A 24,579-nucleotide genomic window follows, 5' to 3' on the forward strand; every position below is an offset into this window, starting at 1 on the left:
GGGTTAAACCTTTATTGGGGGGGTTAGGGGGTACCTTAGAACTAAAGGGGGCTAACCCTAACTGCCCTAACAGTTATTAGTCACAAATGACACCCGCCGGGTGATCAGGGGGTTAAACCTTTATTAGGTAATAAATGGCGGGTGCCCTGAAACTATAAAAAAATAACTAACCAACCAGCGTCACCTGTAACAGTTATATGGTGATCACTGGTGAAAGGGTTAACTAGGGGGCAATCAGGGGGCTTTATGCGGTAGTATATGGGGGTCCCTGGCGCTATAAAAAGCTGCGGCGAACCTAAATACCTACCTGCCTAACTAGCGTCACCTGTGACACTAATACGGCGATCAGAAAAATGATCGCTTATTAGGCTGGGTTCACACTGGAGCGATGCGGGAACGCCACGAATCCGCGGCGGGTTCCCGCATCGCATGCCTCCCGGCGGCAGTTCACACTGCCCTATGCGAACTGCTGGGAGTGTCAGTGAAATGTTACTGACACCCCCAGATCAGTTCGCATATCGCAGTGCGATCTGCAAACTCGGATCGCATGGTGTGAACACCCATGCGATCCGATTCTGCTGCGGGCCAAAAAAAGGGTCCCGTGCGAATTTGCGGCGGGTGCGGCGGGTGTGGCGGGTGCGGCGGGTGCGGCGAATGGCTGAACTCGAATCGCACAGAGATCGGATGTGATTTGCACTGCAGTGCGGTGCGAATCACATTCGTTCTCATAAACCGCTGCAATGTGAACCCAGCCTTAGTGACACTGGCGACGGGGGGTGATCACGGGGTTAAACCTGTATTGGGGGGGTTAGGGGGGTACATTAGAACTAAAGGGGGCTAACTCTAACTGCCCTAACAGTTATTACAGTCACAAATGACACCAATGCAAAAAAAAAAAAAAAAAAAAAAAAAATGACATTGGTGTCACTGTGACTGGGGGGCAGGGGTAATTGGGGGGGTGATCGGGGGGTAAAGGGGGGGTGTGAGTGTGCCTGGCATGTTCTACTGTGTGTGTAGAGTGTTGGTGCAACTCACCGATCCGCTCTCCTCCGTGTCGGAACGAAAAATACCGACACGGAGGAGAGAATACATCACTTCCTCTCCTGTGTTTACATTACAGAGGAGAAAGTGATGTCACCGGGGATTTCTATTCGTCGGGAGCGATCGCGAGGGGGTGGCCATGAATGAATGGCCGCCCCCTCGTCCCGGATCTCTCCCGGATGAAAACCGACCGCCGCAGGCACCGGGCGGGGGCCCGATCGGGCCCCCGACCCGCGCGAGGCAAGGGACGTACATGTATGTCCTTATGCCTGCCCGTGCCATTCTACCGACGTACATCGGCGTGCGGCGGTCGGCAACTGGTTAAGAAAACAGTATTCTTGTCACTCTAAGACGTACTCCACCTTGTCCAGGATCGATATGGTGCTGTGCAATGAAGAGGCGCTGGGGATGGTGGAGAAGGTGGAGTACGAGCCAAGGGGAATTTCGGACCATTCACCGGTAATGTTTTTAACCACTTGGGATCCGCGCTATTGCAAAATGACGGCAATAGCGCGGACCCACATTTTCGGGACTACGTCTATTGACGTAGTCCCGGTTACGAGCGGCCTGCGCGCCCCCTGAGGGGCGCGCGCGGCGCGCTCTGTGATCGGCGAGTCCGGGAGACTCGCCTGATCACCGATCCGTGTAAGGGGTCGATCCCGACCCCTTATCACGTGATCAGCTGTCAGCCAATGACAGCTGATCATGTGATAAAACGGAGCCGGTAATCGGCTAGTATTCCTCCTCGCGCTGACAGCGCGAGGAGAAAAAAAAAAAGCCGATCGCCGGCGGCCGTGTTCGGGACATCAGTCCCGATCACGGCCAGCAATTTAAAAGGACACCTGCCCCCTGCCAGTGCCCACCTGCCACCCGCAGTGCCATCCTGAAATAAAGTAAGTGCCCCCTGTCAGTGCCACCCAGCAGTGCCCATAGTGCCCACAGTGCCACCCAGCAGTGCCCACAGTGCCACCCAGCAGTGCCCACAGTGCCACCCACAGTGCCACCCAGCAGTGCCACCCACAGTGCCACCCAAAATCTGCCTCAGGTGCTGCACCCCAGTGCCGCCCATCAGTGCCCAGCAGTGCCGCCCATCAGTGCCCAGCAGTGCCGCCCATCAGTGCCCAGCAGTGCCACCTATCAGAGCCACCTATCAGTGCCACCTATCAGTGCCCATCAGTCCCATCTATCTGTGGTACCTATCAGTGCCCATCCGTGCCACCCATCCGTGCCACTTATCCGTGCCACCCATCCGTGCCATCTTATCTGTGCCCATCTTTGCCCATCAGTGCCGCCTTATCTGTGCCCATCGGTGCCGCCTTATCTGTGCCTATTAGTGCCGCCTTAACTATGCCTATCAGTGCCCACCAGTGCAGCCTATCAGTGCCCACCAATGCAGCCCATCAGTGCCCACCAATGCAGCCCATCAGTGCCCACCAATGCAGCCTATCAGTGCCGCCTAATCAGCGCACTTCAATGAAGGAGAAAAATGACCCGTTTGCAAAATTTTATAACAAACTATTAAAACATGATTTTTTTTTTTTTTTTTTTGCATCTTTTTTTGTTTGTTTAGCAAAAAATAAAACTCCGAGCTGTAACTAAATACCACCAAAAGAAAGCTCTATTTGTGGGAAAAAAATGATAAAAAATTCATTTAGGTACAGTGTTGTATGGCCGCGCAATTGTCACTCAAAGTGCATCAGCGCTGAAAGCTGAAAATTGGTCTGGGACTGAGGGGGGTTTAAGTGCCCAGTAAGCAAGTGGTTAATGACAATAGGGAGAGGATATAGCAGAAGGGAATGGAAGATAAATCCATTTTGGCTAGAACTAATGGATAACATGGAGGGGGTAAAAGAAAATCTAAAAGAATTTTTGAGCATAAATGTGGGATCTACGTCCCTGGGAATAATGTGGGATACCTTGAAAGCCTTCTTAAGGGGGGAACTAATAAAAATGATATCGCAGATTAAGAAGAATGGGTTAGCAAAGGAAATAGAAGCAAAAGAAAGGGTAAGGAGGTCAGAAGAGAGGTATATAAGGGCCCCTTCAGAAGAAAGCTCCAAGGAATGGGAGAAAAATCAGGTAGAATATAAAAGACTTATATGGGAGAAAGAGGAGAAGAAAAGGCAGTTCCAGAGGCAGTCCTTCTTTGGCGAAGGGGAACAAGTGGGGAGGGTATTGTCATTGATTGCTAAATCAAATAGTTCATCCCCAATAATACCGGCGATATTGGACAGGGAGGGAGGTATGAGGAAGTCAACACCTGAAATACTGGAAGAGTTTAGAAAATATTATGAGGAACTATATAAAGTTTCAAACTCCGAAGTAGAGGGGGAGATGCAGGAATTTTTTGGGAAAATAACATTACCCAGGCTGTCGGAGGAAGATAGGGAGGGCTTGGAAGCACCATTGACCCTGGAGGAGCTGCAAAAAGTAACAGCAGAAATGACAAATCAGAAAGCCCCAGGTCCGGATGGACTGCCAATAGAGATTTATAAAAAATTTGGGGAGATACTTTTACCGACTCTCCTACAGGTGCTCAATGGGGCTTTTGAAGTGGGGCAGTTGCCGCAATCAATGATGGAGGCCACAGTGGTGGTCCTGGCAAAAGAAGGGAAATACCAATTGGAGACTGCATCATATAGACCTATATCGTTATTGTGTTCAGATGTTAAAATCTTGGCAAAAGTACTTGCAACAAGGGTAAAAAATATAATATCAAAATTAATACATCAGGACCAAACTGGGTTTATCCCAGGGCGGTCCACAAATATGAATGTGAGACGCGCCTATTTAAACATTCAGATTCCTTCAGAAAACAAAGGGAATAGAGCAGTTATGTCCTTAGATGCGAAAAAAGCCTTCGATAGTGTGGAGTGGCATTATTTGAGGAGGGTGTTAGCGGAATTTCAATTTGGTCCGAGATTTATGCAATGGATAAGAGTACTGTATACAGGTCCAAGGGCGAAAGTGAGAATAAATGGGGAATGTTCAGAGGGGTTCCATTTGGAGAGGGGGACAAGACAGGGGTGCCCTTTGTCGCCCCTGCTTTTCGCCCTCTCGATGGGGCCTCTGGCTATAGCCTTGAGAGAGGCGCAGGATATCCGGGGGTTTAAAAGAGGGAATGAAGAGGAAAAGGTTGCTTTGTATGCAGACGATGTACTGTTGTTTTTAGGGGACACGGGGCCCTCATTGGTGGCGGCAATGACCCTGATAAAAGAATTCGGGTATTTCTCTGGACTCGAAATTAACTGGGAAAAATCTGCTCTCCTACCAGTGGATCCCCTCGATACCCCATTGCCAGTACAGGTATCCCAAATAGAAATAGTTAAACAAATGAAGTACTTGGGAGTGAATATGACGGCAGACCCAAGGCAGTATATAGCAGGGAATTTAGTTCCACTTATGTCAAAATTAAAGCGTAAAATCAGAATATGGAAGAACCTCCCCTTGTCAGTAGCCGGTAGGTGCAATTTAATTAAGATGGTGTGGATGCCTCAAATATTATATGTTATACAAAATTCACCGGTTTGGATTCCAAAATATTGGTTTAAAAAAATGGAAAGTTTGTTTAGAGAGGTGATATGGAAGAACAGTGTGGCAAGAATTAGCTTACAAGTACTACAGAGACCAAGGGAAATGGGTGGGATGGCACTACCTAATATGAGATACTACTTTCTGGCTGCCCAATTACAGTATATGAGGGGAGGTAACCTAGCAGCAGTGACAGGAAAGGGGGGTGGTCCCCTGGGGAGGGATACCCCACATAATACGGTCGCGGAAGCAGTGGAAGCCGACTCATTTAGGACCAGCTGCCCCACAGTCCAATTGATGGTAAAGTGTTGGGAGGAGGTAAAAGTAATATTGGGGTATAGAGGATATACAGAATTCTCACCAATATGGGAAAATAAAAACTTAGAGGAAATTAAGAAAATGGGGAGATTAGCAGAATGGGATCGGAGGGGCGTACACTTCTTAGCGCAACTATATAGGGACGGGAGACTGAAAACATTTCAGGAACTAAGGGATGAATATGGGTTACCGGCTTATTACCTCCTTAATTATATACAAATTAAACATGCGTTAGAGGCACAATTTAGAGACAGGAAGTTGGAATGGAGTAAGATGCCTGTACTCAGGAGAATTATAAGTCATAATATATCGAAAGGAGTTATTTCTGAGATCTATAGGTATCTAAAGGGAACAGAACAAGAAGAGGTAATAGAGGAGAAAAAAAAGGTAAAATGGGAAAGAGAGGTGGGCCCAATATCGGTAGAACAGTGGGAAAAGGTTCTGGCATTGGGGGCGAAAGTTTCCTTATCGCCATCACATATTATATCTCAAATGTATTTAATCCATAGGGTATACTACACTCCTCTTAAATTGTTCAGATTTGGGAGTAGACAGGACGCAGAATGCCAAAGGTGTGGAGACCGAAGAGGAGATTTAATACACATGATTTGGCGATGCCCAAGATTATACAGATATTGGGTAGGAATAATAGGGAAAATTAATAAAGTGTTTGGGTTATCACTGGAAGTAGAAGCTAAAATCTGTATAATGGGATTGATAGAAGAAGAGGAGGTACGAGGGGATATCCACACAGCTGTTATTAGATGCCTTTTTCAGGGGAGGAAATCAATTGCATTTAAATGGCAGAGGAGGGAAGCGCCTACAGTAAAGGAATGGATGGAAAGGGTGAAAGATAACATAAAAAAGGAGGAATACATATATAGGAAAAGAGGTAATTATGGGAAGTTTGTTAAAATATGGGGAAAGTGGGGTGAGCAATGAGAAAGGGTGAGTAAGATGTAAGAGTGATGGATGAAGGAGGGAATGAATGAGAGGTGGGGAGGGGGATGGGAGAAGGGAATGAGTAATTTGTTTAAGTTTGATGTTATTTAAAACTTTTGTATAATTGTGAATTGAATATTATCGGTGGAGGGAATGGGAGGGGGAGAGGGCTGATAGGGGGAGGGGGGATGGGAGGGGGTGATAAGGGAAATTTGTTTGTAAGGGGAATTATTGTATGTGATTATTTTGTGGCAATATTTGTGAATTTGAATATAAAGCAAATAAAATAAAAAAATTTTTAAAGATTAAAAAACAAACGATTAGCACGCCTGTGATCCACACCGCATCTTGGTCGGACCATGCCCCCATCACCATCTCTATTTCAAATTCCCCACAACAAAGCAATTCCTTCCTGTGGAGAACGAATAATTTTATTATTCAACACCCAGACTACTCCCCAGAAATAAATAAGCAACTAGCAGAATACTTTGACAATAATGCAGGCTCTGTGTCCAATCCAGGAGCAGTGTGGAATGCGCATAAAGCGTTTATTCGAGGTGTTTTGATAAAACTGAGTTCCCAACACAAGAAAAAAAGGACACAGCATATAGACACTCTTATGGCTAAAATTCGAAGTTTAGAAATCCAACTTAAGTCAAACCCCCACCCCGCTGCCACAGCACAACTACTAACTCTCAGACAAGACCTCAGGTCACACCTTTTACAGTCCTTTGAAAAGGCACACAGAAAGTTCAAAGCCACCTGCTATTCTACCTCCAACAAAGCAGGTAAAGCTCTAGCTAACCGTATTAAAGCCAGAAGAATCAAACACAAAATAGAATACATATTTCCTCACACCAAAGAAAAACAAAGAAACCCTCAAGCAATAGCTGATGCCTTCAGTATATATTTTAGCGACTTATACAACCTGAAACAAGACCCAAGCACCCACCAACCTACACTTGAAGAAATTAATACATTCTTAAACAAAACCAACCTCCCAACTCTAACGACTGACCAACTGACTAGACTAGACAAACCATTCACATAAAATTGCAAACACCATCAAATCCCTACCTCCAGACAAAGCACGAGGACCCGATGGCCTCCTGGGTGCATACTTCAAACAATTTTCCCATCACCTAATACCTCATTTAAAAAACATGTTTAACCACTTAAGGACCGCCGCATGGCAATGTGCGTCGGTGCAATGGCACCGACAGGCACAAGCACGTACATGTACATGCTCACCTTCCAGCGGGTGGGGGGTCCGATCGGACCCCCTCCCGCTTGATGCGGCAGTCTGTTTCACTGCAGGAGCGATCCGGGTTGAGGGGATGGCCGTTGGTTTCTGGCCATCCCCTCTTGATCGCTCCTGGCGAATGAGAAGCTTCCCCCGCTGTGTATAGTAAACACAGGCAGGGAGGAAGTGATGTCATTCTCCTCGGGGCGGTCTTTTTGACCGGACTACGAGGAGAACACTGAAAGTAAGTGTGCACCAACACTACACTGACGTGTAGGTACACATAGGCACACAAATCCCCCCCCGATCACCCCCCCAATCGCCCCTCGATCCCCCCCCGCGCCCCCTCCCCCTCCCAGTCACAGTGTCACTGATTGCAGTGATCATTTATTTACTGATCACTGCATTTAGTGTCAGTTGTGACAGTAAAAACTGTCAGGGCAGTTAGTGTTAGGTCCAGGGTAGCCCCCTACCCCCCCAATAAAGGTTTAACCCCCTGATTACCCCTAGAGTTAACCCTTTCACCCCCTTTTGCCAGCATCACTAAGCGATAATTTTTCTGATCGCTGCATTAGTGTCACTGGTGCCGTTAGGTAGCTAGTTAATTTTTAGGTTCACCGCCAGGTTTTTATAGCGCTAGGTACCCCAATATACTACCCAATAATGGTTTTAACCCCCTGATTGCCCCTAGTTAACCCTTTCACCCCCTTTTGCCAGTGTCACTAAGCAATCATTTTCCGATCGCTGCATTAGTGTCGCTAGGTAGCTAGTTATTTTTTTAGGTTCACTGCCAGGTTTTTATAGCGCTAGGTACCCCCATATACTACCCAATAATGGTTTTAACCCCCTGATTGCCCCTAGTTAACCCTTTCACCAGCGATCACTGTAAAAGTGTCACTGGTGACGCTGGTTAGCCAGTTAGTTATTTAGGTTCCCCGTCAGGTTTTTATATAGCGCCAGGGACCCCCATATACTACCTAATAAAAATTTGAACCCCCTGATTGCCCCTAGTTAACCCCTTCACCAGTGATCACCGTATAAGCGTTACGGGTGACTCTGGTTAGTTTGCTTTTTATAGCATCAGGGCACCCACCATTTATTACCCAATAAAGGTTTAACCCCCTGATCACCCGGCGGGTGATATCAATTAGGTTTTAGGGTCAGGGTCTGCGTCACCCCAGGCAGCGCTAGGTTAGTGCCAGTACCGCTAACACCCACGCACAAAGCATAAACCTCCCGTAGTGATATAGACTCTGAACAGATCAATATCTGACTGATCAGATCTATACTAGCGTCCCCAGCAGTTTAGGGTTCCAAAAAAACGCATTGTTAGCAGGATCAGCCCAGATACCTGCTAGCACCTGCGTTTTGCCCCTCCGCCCAGCCCACCCAAGTGCAGTATCAATCGATCACTGTCACTTAAAAAACACTAAACACATAACTGCAGCGTTCGCAGAGTCAGGTCTGATCCCTGCGATCGCTAACAGTTTTTTTTGGTAGCGTTTTATATTTAAATCCGGAAGGCAGTGCTTGGTTTTCGGGGTCCCGTACGTGGCTAGGCTCCCAAAAAGTCCCCCACATGTGGTATCCCCGTACTCGGGAGAAGCAGCAGAATTTATTTTGGGGTGTAATTTCACTTATGCCCATAGCATGTGTGAGAAATATATCATTTAGTGACAACTTTGTACAAAAAAAATAAAAAATTGTAATATTCCTGCAACTTGTGGCAAAATATAAAATATTTCATGGACTCAACGTGCCTCTCAGTAAATAGCTTCTGGTGTCTACTTTCCAAAATGTGGTCATTTGGGGGGGTTTTGTGTTATTTTGGCATTTTATGGCCTTCGGAAGTGTGATAGGCAGTGAGGAGTGAAATCAAAAATTTGCACCTTTAGAAATCCTGAAGGCAGTGATTGGTTTTCGGGGTGCCGTACGTGGCTAGACTCCCAAAAAGTCCCACATATGTGCTATCTCCGTACTCAGGAGAAGCAGCAAAATATATTTTGGGGTTAAATTCCACATATAACTATGGCATGTGTGAGCAATATATCATTTAGTGACAACTTTTTGTAAACTTTTTTTTTTTTGTGTCATTATTCAATCACTTGGGACAAAAAAAAAATATTCAATGGGCTCAACATGCCCCTTAGCAATTTCCTTGGGGTGTCTACTTTCCAAAATGGGGTCATTTGGGGGGGGGGTTTGTACTGCCCTGACATTTTAGCACCTCAAAAAATGAGATAGGCAGTCATAAATTAAAAGCTGTGTAAATTCCAGAAAATGTACTCTAGTTTGTAGACGCTATAACTTTTGCGCAAACCAATAAATATACGCTTATTGACATTTTTTTTACTAAAGACATGTGGCTGAATAAATTTTGCCCTAAATGTATGACTAAAATTGAGTTTATTCGATTTTTCTTATAACAAAAAGTAGAAAATATTTTTTTTTCTCGAAATTTTCGGTCTTTTTCCATTTATATCTCAAAAAATAAAAATCGCAGAGGCAATAAAATACCATCAAAAGAAAGCTCTATTTGTGGGAAGAAAAGGACGCAAATTTTGTTTGGGTACAACATTGCATGACCGCGCAATTACCAGTTAAAGCAGTGCAGTGCGAAATTGTAAAAAGACCTCTGGTCCTTAGGCTGACAATTGGTCCGGGGCTGAAGTGGTTAATAAAGCAGCCTCTGCAGCAAAATTCCTGAATGAATCATTAAAAGCACTAATTGTTACCCTACCGAAACCAGGCAAAGATCCAGTATCACCCCAAAACTTCCTTCCAATATCACTCCTAAACTTAGACTTAAAAATCTACCCGAAGACACTGGCCACCCGACTACTCAATATCATGCCCACCTTAATTCACAAAGATCAATCCAGCTTCCCCACCGGACGTCAAGCATCAGATGCTACTAGGTGATTAGTAGATATTATCCACTATGCAGAGTCCAGCAGAACACCTTCTCTGCTCCTTTCCTTGGATGCAGAGAAGGCATTCGATAGGATACACTGGTTATACTTACAGCAAACTCTTCTAAAATTTGGCTTCAAAGGCAATATACTGAATGCCATCTTAGCATTATACTCCACCCCCTCGGCCCAAGTATTCTCAGCGGACACGCTATCCCAACCATTCAACATATCTAGCGGAACTAGGCAGGGCTGTCCATTATCCCCTCTCATCTTCAACCTACTAATAGCACACCTGGCGGAACACATTAGACAGAATCTCAAAATCACAGGGATTGAGATAGGAAACTCATCTCATAAAATAAACTTATTTGCAGATGATGTTATTCTTGTGCTTACAAATCCAACCTCCTCACTACTGGAAGTCCAAAACGTCCTGCAACAATTAAGCAAAATATCATATTATAAATTAATGCGACTAAATCATATATACTTGACATAGATATTGACGCCATAACTAGGAACCTACTGCAAACACAATGAGCATACACCTGGGCTAAAACGGCATAACCTATCTGGGAGTTCAACTAACCAAATCAACAATATATCTGTTCAATTACAACTTCAAACCCTTCCTCACCAGACTTCAGAAAGACACACAACAGCTAGCAAAACACAAACTATCTTGGTCTGGCAGACTAGCTGCCTTTAAAATGACATCCCTTCCCCAACTCCTATACCTTTTTTAGAACCATCCCCATCCCGTTAGCATTATGCTATTTCAAAGACCCCCAGACCATGGCAGGGGAAAAAAACCTAAATGTGCACAATCTAAACTATTCAAACGTAAAATGGCAGGAGGGACAGGGACCATAAAATTCAAAGACTATTACAAGCTTCAATCTTGACCCAACTACAAGATTGGTTTCAACCTCAACCCAATGGGATCTCATGAAAACAGCACCCTTTAACCTCTTGAGATCCGCGCTATAGCCGAATGACGGCTACAGCGCGGACCTCCTTTGCCGGGACGACGCGCGCTCTGTGACCGGCGAGTCAATGAGAATCGCCTGATCACCGATCCGAGCAAGGGGTCGATCCCGACCCCTTACCACGTGATCAGCTGTCAGCCAATAACAGCTGATCATGTGACAAAAGAGAGCCAGCAATCGGGACATCAGTCCCAATCACGGCCAGTGTATCAGTGCCCACCTGCCCCCTGCCAGTAACCCCCAGAGAATTAAAAAAGTGCCACCCAGCAGTGCCACCCATCAGTGCCCATAATGCCACCCAGCAGTGCCATACATCAGTGCCCACAGTGCCATACATCAGTACCCACAGTGCCACCTATCAGTGCCCACAATCTGCCTCAACAACATTGCTGCACCTCAGTGCCACATATCCGTGCCCATCAGTGTCATCTACCAGTGCCCATCAGTGCCGGCCCATCAGTGCCCAGCAGTGCCACCTATCAGAGCCACCTATCAGTGCCACCTATCAGTGCCCATCAGTCCCATCTATTAGTGGTACCTATCAGTGCCCCTTAGTGCCACCCATCCGTGCCACCCATCCGTGCCACCTATAAGTGCCACCTATCAGTGCCCATCAGTGCCGCCTTATCTGTGCCCATCAGTACTGCCTTATCTGTGCCTATCGGTGCCACCTTATCTGTGCCTATTAGTGTCGCCTTAACTGTGCCTATCAGTGCCCACCAGTGCCGCCTATCAGTGCCGCCCATCAGTGCCCACTAGTGCCGCCTCATCAGCGCATTTCAATGAAGGAGAAAAATGACCTGTTTGCAAAATTTTATAACAAACTATTAAACATGATTTTTTTTTTTTTACATCTTTTTTTGTTTGTTTAGCAAAAAATAAAACTCCCAACTGTAATTAAATACCACCAAAAGAAAGCTCTATTTGTGGGAAAAAAATGACAAAAATTTCATTTGGGTACAGTGTTGTATGGCCGCGCAATTGTCATTCAAAGTGCATCAGCGCTGAAAGCTGAAAATTGGTCTGGGCAGGAGGAGGGTTTAAGTGCCCAGTAAGCAAGTGGTTAAACACACAACATTACGAACATGGATATTGGGCACACCCTTGGGAACCCCCATTCCTTACACAATTTCTCCCCCAATAAAAGCATCAGCTCTGGCTTAGAAGGCATTGAGCAAACTAGACACGCTCCAACCAGACTCTTTTTATCCACCTCTACCAATACAAATTCTTCACCAATTCTCACCTGACCTATCCTTAACCCATTGGGCAGCAAAAGGCATCACACAGATTCAACACCTGTTTCAAGGACCCGACCTTCTGACATACCCTCAAATACAAAAAACATATAACCTATCCACCAACTAACTCTTTACCTAGCTAAGAGTGAAACATTGTATTTCCCACCTACCTACCCCAACATACAAAGTACCATCCAGACTTGGTCATTTCTAAATAACCCTGAAAAGAAAATGAAAGGTATCTCCCCTTTTTTATAATACTTTCTATCAGAAAAAAGTATTCACCAAATCAAACTCGCATCTACATTGGGAAACAGATCTTACACAAACTTTCTCGGAAGCATAATGGCAAACTGCACTCTACAAATCTACACAATGCTTCTCAATCTGGGAACTCACCCAAAAGCTATTGTTACGCTGGTACCTAACTCCCACTAGATTAGCGTCCTTTGGTAAGAATATCCCAGACATATGCTGGATATGCAACAAGACAAAAGGAGATCTTTTCCACATAATATGTGCTTGCCCGAACATTCATACATATTGGAAAACAATATTGCGGATATTACTTTCCCCCTCAGAAAAGTGACTACCCACATCCTGCTAGCAGCTAGGCTAAGTTTAACCAGACTTTGGAAAAGCACCCAGACCCCAACTATAGAGAACACGATCAGCCTAGTAAATCTACACTACAACTACGAAATGATGTATGCCTCCAGCAAAGGCACGTTTACTAAAGCCAGATCTGATTGGCTCCCTTGGTCTCTCTGGTCGGAAAGGTCCAGAGCAGCAGCTTACCTATGAAGCATTACATCCGCAGACACACCTAGACACAAAAGGTTTTAGACACTCTTGAAATCTGCTCTTGGAAAAATGTTAAATACTACGGCTAATACGCTAACTGTACTATTTGTACCTACCTAGAATACAACATGTAAAACTGGATGCATCTACATACTCTGAAGTTATTCAACTTGGCATTTGTTTTCTACAGTATGTTTGTATTTTATGAAAAAAACAATAAAAATTATTGACAAAAAAAAAATGAAAAAAAAGAACAATGTGCGATGTGACCAAATTCAAGACATTTGAAGTTACTTTTTTTTTTTATTCTTTATTTCTTTGCAGGATTACATAACATAGGTTATTAGTAATGTTTACATATAATTACATATAAAGAACACTTTCTAACCACCACATATTCTATTGGACAACGCCGAAAGGAAACAACATAATGTATTCCTGCCAATTTTATAGACAAACAAAAAAAAACATTATCAATTCCCCATAGCAGCCCCTTTCCTTCCCCTCTTCCCCTCTCCTCCCTTTAAAAAGTGAGAGGAAAAAAAAAAGAGGGAGAAGATAGGGAAAGGGGAGAAAAGAGAGGTATGTCGCCCTTACTGGACAAAGAGTATGGTTCACATCACTCGACCAATTAGTCTAATCCTCAAATTCCTCTCCAATCAACCTCTTCCCTTCTTCTGACTGTAAAAATATTTCCCAGGGAGCCCAAACTTGCAATATAGATTCCCTTTCCCTTTCCTCCGGGGGCATAGGGATCAGTTTCTCCATAATCCCAATTCTTCTTACTTTGCGATGCGCTGACGTCACCCCTTACGAAGGAATTGTACCCAGGAACGACGAGTTTGTCCGTTTGCATCCGGTCGGCGCATCGGACTTAAGGCTGATCTTTCCTTTGTGCTTTGTAAGTGCATTTTTGTTTTTATATTTGAGTTATATTAAAAGGTTTTACACTATTGGAGCTTCATTTCTTTTGCATGGAATTGGCACATATGACCTAATATATGGGAGATAACTAAAGATACTTGTTTGACAACCTGGTCATGATATCGGTGGAGGGAGGAGAACAGCTGAGACCCTTTTGAAGTGGGAGATATCTATTGTTACATGCTGTTGGTGACCCTCTGTAGTGGGGGGTCATGAAATTCTGGTAAGGAGTAATTTTGGCTGTATGGTGGTGGATCAAGCACTTGCTACACAGTAGAAGATTTGACGATTTCATCTATATTGGACTCTGTTGGAATTTAAATGTTTATATAATTACACATTGGGTGTTCACTATTTTGTTTTATATTTTTTGGTTTTTCTTCTTTTTTCGTTATTCACTGTTAATAATTATCCTATAACCCTTATTCTTTAGGGCTGGGGGGTAATAGGCCTAATTTTGCACATTATTATTGAAATTTTTACTGGAGACAAGTTCCACACCGGAATGGTAGCTGAACCGATTAGAAACAAATCTCTAGGAAACAAACAAATTCCTATTGGTAAAGGAACCCGACATGGGTGCCTCCTGCCCCCCTTGCTCTTCACACTGATCCCAGAACCCTTTCTACAGAAGGTCAGAAGCATTGGGGACATTACGGGCATCCAAATAGGCTTGAGAGAACACAAATGATCTGCTTATGCAGACAATGCCACTCACCATTATCCCAGTTCTAATATCTGAGTTGAATAGATTTGGACAGCTGCCCAATTTTAAAATCAGTTACACCAAGTACGAAATATTACCTATTAACCACTGCAGCTCCTGAAGGTTTTTCCCCCTTCCTGACCAGGCTAGTTTTTGTGAAACGGCACTGCATTGCTTTAACTGACAATTGTGCGGTCGTGTGACGCTGTACTCAAATAAAATTGATGTCCCCTTTTCCCTACAAATAGAGCTTTCTTTTGGTGGTATTTGATCACCTCTGAGATTTTTATTTTTTGCACCATAAACAAAAAAAGACCAACAATTATGCTATAAAACATAAAAATGTAAAAAAAATCTAATTTCTTCATCAATTTAGGCCAGTATGTATTCTGCTACATATTTTTGGTAAAAAAAAAATCCCAACAAGTGTATATTGATAGCGTCTACAAACTATCAAATAGATTTATGGACTTTTTATTTTTTGAATTGTTTTTACTAGTAATGGCGGCGATCAGCGATTTTTAGCGGGACTGTGACATTGCAGCAGACAAATCTGACACTTATGCCACGTACACACGATCAGACTATCCAGGGGACTTAGTCCGGCGGACAACCCGCCGGACTTTGCAGCGAGGGTCCGCCGGACTTTCCGAACAAGCGGACCTGCCCACACACACCCGGACTTTTCCTGGCGACTTTTGAAATGAACGGACTTGCCCACACACGGAGTAAAGACCGTTAATTTTGAATGTGACTCCAGGTAGACGGAATTAGCGAAGGAAGTGAATGTCGCTGCCTCCATAGGCGAGATTGACACCTCGCTAGCCTCATCACCTGGTATGGATTTAAAGGGGAAGCCCTACGCCGAAAAAACGGCGTGGGGTCCCCCCAAAGTCCTTATCCGAGCATGCAGTGCTGCCGGTCAGGAAAGGGGGTGGGGATAAGCGAGCGGCCCCCCTCCTGAACCATACCAGGCCATGTGCCCTCAACATGGGGGGGGTGCTTTGGGGAAGGGGGCCCTGCGGCCCCCCTACCACAAAGCACCTTGTCCCCATGTTGATGAGGACAAGGGCCTCTTCCCGTCAACCCTGGCTGTTGGTTGCCGGAGTCTGCGGGTGGGGGGCTTATCAGAATCCAGGAGCCCCCTTTAATAAGGGGGCCTCTATATTCCGGCCCCCTACCCTATGTGAATGAGTATGGGGTACCATGTACCCCTACCCATTCACCTGGGGAAAAAAGTGTACATTAAAAAAAACACAACACAGGTTTTTAAAATACTTTATTAAACAGCTCCGGGGGTCTTCTCTTCTACCGTCTTCGGGGGTCTTCTCGCCGCACTCCTCTGCTAGCTTCTGCTAGCTTTTTTTACTAGAGGAGGAGCCCGGCTTTCTCCGTTGCCGCCGACGTCCGGGTGTCTACTTCCGACTTCGGGGGTCTTGTCCCGCTCTTCGGTTCTTCTTGCCGGGCCTCCACTTTCTTCTTCCAGCTCTTTAACTAGCATTGGCCCAGTCTTCTGTCGCCGTTGCCACCGCCACCTTCTTCTGCTTCTGACTGGTTGGGCTGCGTGCTCAAATAAGGGTCTGCTATGGATTTTTGGGGACTCCCATGCCGTTTTTTCGGCGTAGGGCTACCCCTTTATATCCATACCAGGTGACGGGGCTACCGATGGAGGCGGCGACATTGACTTCCTTCGCTAGTCCCGTCTACCTGGAGCCACATCCAAAATGAACGGACTTTTCTCCATGTGTGGGCAAGTCCGTTCATGTCAAAAGTCTAGTTCACACATGGGCGGATTGTCCGCCGGACTCTGGTCCGCCGGATAATCCGATCGTGTGTACGCTGCATAAGTGGCACTTTTTGGGGACCAGTGACACCAATACAATGAATACAGAAAAAATGCACCGTAACTGTAGTTATGACACTGGCAGGGAAGGGATTAACACCAGGGGCGATCAAAGGGTGCTCCTAAGGAATACTTGCTAACTGTGGGGGTGAATGCTGACACTAGAGGAAAACAGAGATCCATGCAGTAACACAGGATCTCCATTTTCCTCTCTGGCAGAATGGCGATCTGCCTAGTTACAAGCCATTCTGCCTCTCCTCCGAATGGTCCCATTGCCATCCCCACCGCTGAACCCAGTGATTGGCTCCCGCTGTGTCCAATCACAGTAGGAGTGGGGTTCCAGTGGCCCATGCATGCCCCAGAACAGAAAGAAGCAATGACGTGCAGGTACATCAATGTACGCGGGGCGGTCCTTAAAGCAGAGTTACGGCAAAATTTTTTTTTAAAGTCAGCAGCTACAAATACTGCATCTGCTGACTTTTAAAATATGGACACTTACCTGTCCAGGGCACCCGTGATATCCTCACCCGAAGCCAATTTGTCCCTCGGATCTCGGGTGGAGGACCGCCATCTTTGGTAAAGGAATCAGGAAGTGAAGCCTTGCAGCTTCACAGCCTGAATCCCTACTGCGCATGTGAGAGTCGCACTGGACATCCTCACTGATCCCTGCTGTCACCTGGGACATGTGTGTCCCAGATCAGCTACCAGTGATCTATGCCTGGAAGTGGGAGAAAATACCTGGATTATACAGGTATATCCCCCCCCCCCCCCCCCCGAAAGGTGCCAAATGTGACACACAAGGGGGGAGGAATCTGATCAACATAAGTTCCATATTTGGGTGGAACTCCGCTTTAAGCAGTTAATGTCCCTGATTCATTACTCTCTCTTTTGTGCTGATCCTACTCATTTGTATGGCTCCCTGAATCTCTTCCATACTTGTGGATCCACATTTCGCCTAGACATCCCCACTCACATTAACAACTTTGACTGTCTGGGACAGACTGAACGTAAGCAGTAAACTATCCCCAAAGACTTCTCCTCTGGCTCTGTTAGGGGCTTCCCCTGGTTCACACCAGATGAGGACTTGTGCCTTTTTTCAGGAGTGGGGCATATATGGTATAACCTCTTTTAATAAGCTGGCTCTACTGGTAAGCTACTGCTCCTATAAACCTTGAGCCACTCTTTTGAGGCCTTCCTTATGGATCTATGGAGATACCAACAACTATTCAGCTTCATTTGTAAAGTGACCAATAAAAATTCTGATCTCTCACTATTTGAGTCTCTGTGCATAACAACTCAAGACACAAGACATCTTTTTTCCCAGCTGTATAAACTTTCACTTGGGTCTTCCTCTACACAAATCTCATACTTCAACCCGACACTGAGTTCACTCCACCTCCACTCCAGAAATCATTAGACTCATACATGGTTTTTTCTATAAAATGTAAAGCTCAAGATTCTTGTTAGAATTTTTTACCCAGATGGCAAAAACTCCTGATCTACGAGGTGCTGGGGAGAATATAATCAAAAAGGGAACCTTTCTTCATATATGTAAGTATAGTGGGCTTCCGCTCTTTCACTGCTAACATGTAAAGAAACTGTAACAAACTGCTTCAGGCACCTGGTAGCGTACCCCATAACTGCAAAGTGCATCCTTGGCTGGATGATATCCAGAATCATTTACCCCTTTCCTCCTGCACAGTTCATTTACTCTAGTTAATCTACTTGATGTCACACATTATTACATTGTTTCTTGCCCTTTATTGCATAATAATTATTGCACATATATATTCATGGTAATTTTGCACACATAAACAGTGCAGCACCAATAAATGTATTTGTTCATATATGGTGGTGTCATGGTCAGAGGTTAGGCTCAGAGACCATTAGCTTTAACAGTAAAGAGACTCCCACCGACCAGCTGCATAAACACCAAGGTATGAATTCTAAGCACTAACCAGTGTTCATTAGAGCACCTGATTGTAAAGATGAGCTTTGCTGCATGTTAGTACCAGGTCATGGTCCTCAGGATCACTGCACGAAGAGGTGAGCAAGCCAAGGTCCAGTAGCAGATATAGCAGGTAGGGAACAGAAGTGTAGTCAGTAAACAAGGCAAAGGTCAGTAAAAAGTGGTCGCAGATTGGAATCAAGTACAAGCCAAATGTTGATATTGAGTCATAGCAAAGATACAGATGGCAGCAGGTGTGACAAAAGCGAGATATTGGCTGGAAAGAGTGCAATAATCTTGCAAAAAGAAAGTACAGAGGCATGGCTAAAATAGGAAGTTCATAGGAGGAGCAAAGAGTTTAAGGTTTAAGAGAAACGAGGCTCAAGGCAAGATCGTTCAAGGAATTGTCCAGGGAGCTGTCCAGCATCCCAGGTGTTCAGCAAGAAGAGCCATCACCAGACACAGCTGAGGTTGCAGGTTCAGACCTTCCTCCTGACTGGTGGTCAAGAGCTTCTGGGATTCAATTTTGCCTTTAAGACTACCATTACACCAATTAGGTGTACACCCCTCCAATATCTTTTCCATTATTTTGCCCTCCTCTTTTAAATCATATAAGGGCAGTGTGACCCCTCATTTACTTAATGTAGCTAAGAGTCTGATCCCAAGATTTTGGAAACAAGCTGCTTGCTCTGCCATTGGATTGGAGGATTGATAATATAATGAAAACTAATTGTGGGGTTCACACTGCCAAAAACACACTGGAAAAAAATAGGGATATATGGCTGAGATGGATACATTACTCTAGTGGATTCATGGATAATTGAGTTGTAGGTGCAGGGAGGTTAAAGGCCTATAGCCTTTTTATCTTTAACTACAGAAAAAGTGTTAATTATGGCAAAGGGCAGGGGTCTCCGAACGTTTCACTCTGAGGGCCACATTGTATATTTTACACACATTCACAGTCTAAAAAAACTGTTATTCATAAATGCGGCATAGAAAAGAATTTGAAAGGCAGTACAGTTTGACCCCATCAGAGTCTCCCCGTAAAGCCCCATACACACTATCAGATTTTCTGCTTATTTTTTCCTTCAGATTTACCAAAACATATAATATGAGGTCAAACCTTAGGAGTTTCAATGTTTATGCAATCAGGCAGGCCCTTGCACTACATAGTTTTGGCAAATCTGAAGACAAAAATCAGCAGGAAATCTGATAGTGTGTATGGGGCTTAAATCTTTGTTTCTATCAATCTCCCCAAACTTTTGTGTCCCCTTTACCCATCAGAGTCTCTGACAAATTGGTGTGTTAGTCAAGGGCTCCACACACATGCGTCCCCATCAAGGCCCATACAGGTGTCCCCATTAGGGCTTCAAACCCTTGTGTCTCCATCAGAGTCCCCCACGCATGTGTTCCCATCAGAGCTCCCACTCACGTGCCCTCATCAGGATCCTCACACACATGTCCCCCATTAGAGCCCCCACATGTGTCCCCCATTAGAGCCCCCCACACTTGTCCCTATCAGAACATTCGACACGTGTCCCCATCAGGGCCCCCACACACGTGCCTCCATTAGAATCCCCACACATAGGTGTCTCCATCAGGGCCCTAACACACGTCCTCATCAGGGATCCCCTACACATATGTCCTCAGGAAGGCTCCCCCTCTCACATGTCCCCATAAGAGCCCCCCTCCACCCCCAAACATGTGTCCCTATCAGAGCTCTGCTCCACCTGCCCTTTCTATGCCTTTCAGTCTACATGCATATTTGTGTCCACCTCACATTTCCAGTTTATATCAGTGTCAGTTTTTTTATCAGTGTGCCTTTATCATTGATTAGACTGGCTGTGCTTCCCAGCTCTTACACAGACACACTGTATGCATAATTGCAGCGGTAAAGCACACTGATGTAAACAGCATGGTGGAAGCTGGGAGCTGTGGCTGGTCTGCAATGAAGTTATTCCTAGCAACCAAAAACACAGTAAAGAACCGGGAGGGGAGGGTTTTATTGAGTTGTGGAACCTGTGATGCATACTGCCAGGGGGTGAGTAACCTGACAAAGCTTGAGCAGAGGCTATCCCTAAATGAGTCTGAGGACTCTAGCAGCAGGACGGAAAGAATGGCCTTGCCGGCAGGATGTGGCCTGCAGCCTGTACTTTGCAGACCCCTGATAGAGAGCACATCCATATTGTTCAATCTTATTCTTGAGGAAATAGGTCCTATGACCTTTTTTTCTAGGCATATGGCCTTTCCTGTCCCCTGATGTCAGATGTCAAATAGTTTGAGAATTGTGAAAACATGATAACACTGGAGTTCATATTTATTGAACATAATTTGCAGAGCATGTCTATTTGAATGTGACTAATCACTGAGCTGAATAGAAATGTTTTATATATTAAAATCATAAAGTCCTTGGGACTCGAAAGCTGCTTAGAAAAAAACATCAGGGAAAATTAGTGACTTTTATGTTCTGCTTGTTCTAGATAATGGATATCGAGATTTCATATCTGAAAAGGTTAGAAATGCGAGCATGATTTACAACCACAGATTATTTAAGCAAAGTAATGTCATTCATTACAGCACTGATGGGAATACTGATATAGGACAAGATAAAAGACAAAAAGATAAGTAACCTAAGGGTAAAGAGCTCAGTTTGAAATCTATTAGGCCTCATGCACACGAGACACAGTTAAACGCGTGTTCAGAGGCAGTTGGACACTTTTTTCAACTGCTCCTGAACTCATTCAATGTTATCCTATGTGTCCATGCACACAGTCTCGTTTTTTGCCGTTTTTATGCAGTTGCGTTTAACCTCGTTTTTCCAGAAGCAAAAAAATGGGTTCAGACGCAAAAGTTTCCACGTTTCAGACGCAAAACGCGGCAAAACACCGCTGCTGCGTTTTCGTTTATAAGCGTTTTTAAAGGTGACCTTTTTTTTACATTAAAAATCTCAAAAATGATTGCAAATGATGAAAAACCATTAGAAAAATATTTTAAACAATTGCAATTGCAAGTGGACAATCCACAACTTGTGGCAAGTGACATGGCAGGTGGCAAGTGACGTGGCAAGTGGACAATCCACAACTTGTGGCAAGTGACATGGCAGGTGGCAAGTGATGTGGCAAGTGGACAATCCACAACTTGTGGCAAGTGACGTGGCAGGTGAAGTGGCAAGTGACGTGGAAAGTGGACAATCCACAACTTGTGGCAGGTGACGTGGCAAGTGACCTGGCAGGTGACGCGGCAAGTGACCTGGCAGGTGACGTGGCAAGTGGAAAATCCACAACTTGTGGCAGGTGATGTGGCAAGTGATGTGGCAAGTGGACAATCCACTTGTGGCAGGTGACGTGGCAGGGGACGTGGCAAGTGACGTGGCAAGTGGACAATCCACAACTTGTGGCAGGTGACGTGGCAGGTGACGTGGAAAGTGATGTGGCAAGTGGACAATCCACAACTTGTGGCAGGTGATGTGGCTGGTGATGTTGCAAGTGGACAATCCACAACTTGTGGCAGGTGGCATGGCAGGTGACGTGGAAAGTGGACAATCCACATCTTGTGGCAAGTGACGTGGCAGGTGATGTGGCAAGTGACGTGGCAAGTGGACAATCAACAACTTGTGGCAGGTGACGTGGCAGGTGATGTGGCAATTGACGTGGCAGGTGATGTGACAAGTGGACAATCCACATCTTGTGGCAAGTGACGTGGCAGCTGATGTGGCAAGTGACGTGGCAAGTGGACAATCCACAACTTGTGGCAAGTGACGTGGCAGGTGACGTGGCAAGTGCACAATCCACAACTTGTGGCAGGTGACGTGGCAAGTGACGTGGCAGGTGATGTGGCAAGTGACGTGGCAAGTAGACAATCCACAACTTGTGGCAGGTGATGTGGCAAGTGACGTGGCAGGTGATGTGGCAAGTCACGTGGCAAGTGGACAATCCACAACTTGTGGCAGGTGACGTGGCAGGTGATGTGGCAAGTGGACAATCCCCAACTTGTGGCAAGTGACATGGCAAGGGACGTGGCAAGTGGACAATCCAAAACTTGTGGCAAGTAACGTGGCAGGTGATGTGGCAAGTCACGTGGCAAGTGGACAATCCACAACTTGTGGCAGGTGACGTGGCAGTTGGACAGTCCACAACTTGTGGCAGATGATGTGGCAAGTGACGTGGCAGGTGATGTGGCAAGTCACGTGGCAAGTGGACAATCCACAACTTGTGGCAGGTGCCGTGGCAAGTGACACGCTAAATACAAGTACACTGCAGCTCTCACAGCTGCTGCTACTCACTCTGGTCTCACAAAATTGCTGAAATAGTTAATAATACTGTTTTTTGAGCTGGGGAGGGTCTATGATGTTAGCTTAACTAAACGCTTCTAGACGCAAGCGCGGTAAAACGCCGCTAAATCGCGGTAAAAATCGCGGCAAAACACGTGTTTCTAAACGCCGGTTTCAGCTTTTAAAAACATGTGTACAGCAGAGTTTGCATCTGCGTCTCGTGTGCATGAAGCCTTATAGATTAGAAAGGTTTTTCCTTGAAATCAGATGAGCACAAAAGCGCTTGATTGCTAAATGTGTTCATGAAAAAAATGCATCACCTTTGGGAGAGAAGGAATGCAGAGGAAGAATGAAAGGAAGAGAATTAACAATTTAAGTTAAACTAAGTATCTAAAGAATTGAGAATGAAATATGAGTAGCAGAAAAGATGACAAGTTGTGTGTGGGATAGGCCTGATTCACACCTATGCAGGCTGCAGTTTGCATATTCTATGTGCATTTTACGTTTTTCAATACACATTTTTGATCCAATGAAGTCTATGGAACCAAAAACCAGAAAAAAGTCCCTGGCCATCTCCATAAAATGCACAGATGGGAACTACATCCATAGGAAACCATGTTAAATGGACTGTATTGTGTTTCTGCAAAACTGAAATGAAAAAAAATGCATAGGTGTGAACCAGGCCTTAGTGTGTGTGTGCACAAGGGAGATGGAGGGGAGAGTAGGAATGTAAATTAATGCACTTTCATTGGTCTATTGAGATAGTCATGATTAATAAAATATTTAAGACGTATAATAGACCTACATATCTAACAAGATATTCAGTATGTTAAGGCAGAAAAGGTGATTGAAACTGATGATGGATGAAAATAAAATGCTAGAAATAGGGAAGGAAGTGAGTGATGGATGAGATGTAGTCAGTGGAGCTGTGAAGTAGCAAGACTGTGGAAACTGCAGTTTGGGCAGCTTCTACCCAAGCAAAGGTTCGGAAGTCATGATAATACACAAATAATAGTGATAGAGAATAGTACCTAAAGAAGTATTATCAAACATGTAAAAGGTAAAATGTAAATATCTATTCACCTGTCAACTGAAACGGCAGCCAGGGTGAAACTGCTGGCATACATTGACAAGTAGATGGAGAAATGAACCGCTTTACAGAGGAAAGCTCCAAATAACCATCCATCCAGGGTGTATATGGTGGCCTGAAAAGGCACACATAGTAGAATAAAACATAAGTCTGCAACCCCCAGGTTTAGAATAAAGAGGTTGGTTGTATTGTACTTAGTTTGGCCATTCCTCAGGAGCACAACCAAAACTAATCCATTTCCCACTGTGCCTAGAGCAAATATAAGGGAGAAGACCACAGGTACGATGATTCCCCCAGGGGGCAGTTCTGATGTAACAGAGGCATTCCAAGCTTGAGACATTGCTCCGCTGCTGTCACCAGCCCTGTGAAGAATACAGAGAAATTAATACATAGATACATAGTTAGTCAGACTGAAAAAAGACACAAGTCCATCTAGTTCAACCAGCAGAAAAAATAAATAAATAGTTAACCTCCATATACAGAATTCTATATCCACAGTTGATCCAGAGGAAGGCAAAAAAAATAATTCTTCCTGATCCCTTTAAGGTTATTGGATATTTCCTGGATCAACAATTCCTGGTGTTATTATCTATAAGTGTTAAATAATAGTTTTTTTTTTTATATATATTTTATGCATTTAGAAATGCAGAAATCGCTTAACCACTTCAGCCCTGGAAGATTGGCCTGATTAACGACCAGGCCATTTTTTGCGTTATGGCAGTGCGTCGGTTTAACTGACAATTGTGTCATGCATTGCTGTACCCAAACAAAATT

The 24,579-nt window shown here is 44.8% G+C and overlaps 1 protein-coding gene across 1 annotated transcript in view; it reads right to left on the reverse strand.

Annotated features, from left to right (window-relative positions):
- Positions 1–24,178, reverse strand: part of LOC143927920 (galanin receptor 2b-like) — a 229,300-nt gene extending 205,122 nt beyond the window's left edge. The window contains exon 1 of the mRNA XM_077452404.1: positions 23,799–24,178. Coding sequence (XP_077308530.1) covers positions 23,799–24,145 — 347 coding nt within the window. The 5' untranslated portion in view covers positions 24,146–24,178. The remainder of the gene's footprint in view (positions 1–23,798) is intronic.
- Between the last annotated feature and the right edge of the window lie 401 nt (positions 24,179–24,579).

Source organism: Lithobates pipiens, unplaced genomic scaffold, assembly GCF_037356315.1.
Source record: "Lithobates pipiens isolate NorthernLeopardFrog02 unplaced genomic scaffold, aLitPip1_a1.2 Scaffold_23, whole genome shotgun sequence".
NCBI lineage: Eukaryota > Metazoa > Chordata > Amphibia > Anura > Ranidae > Lithobates > Lithobates pipiens.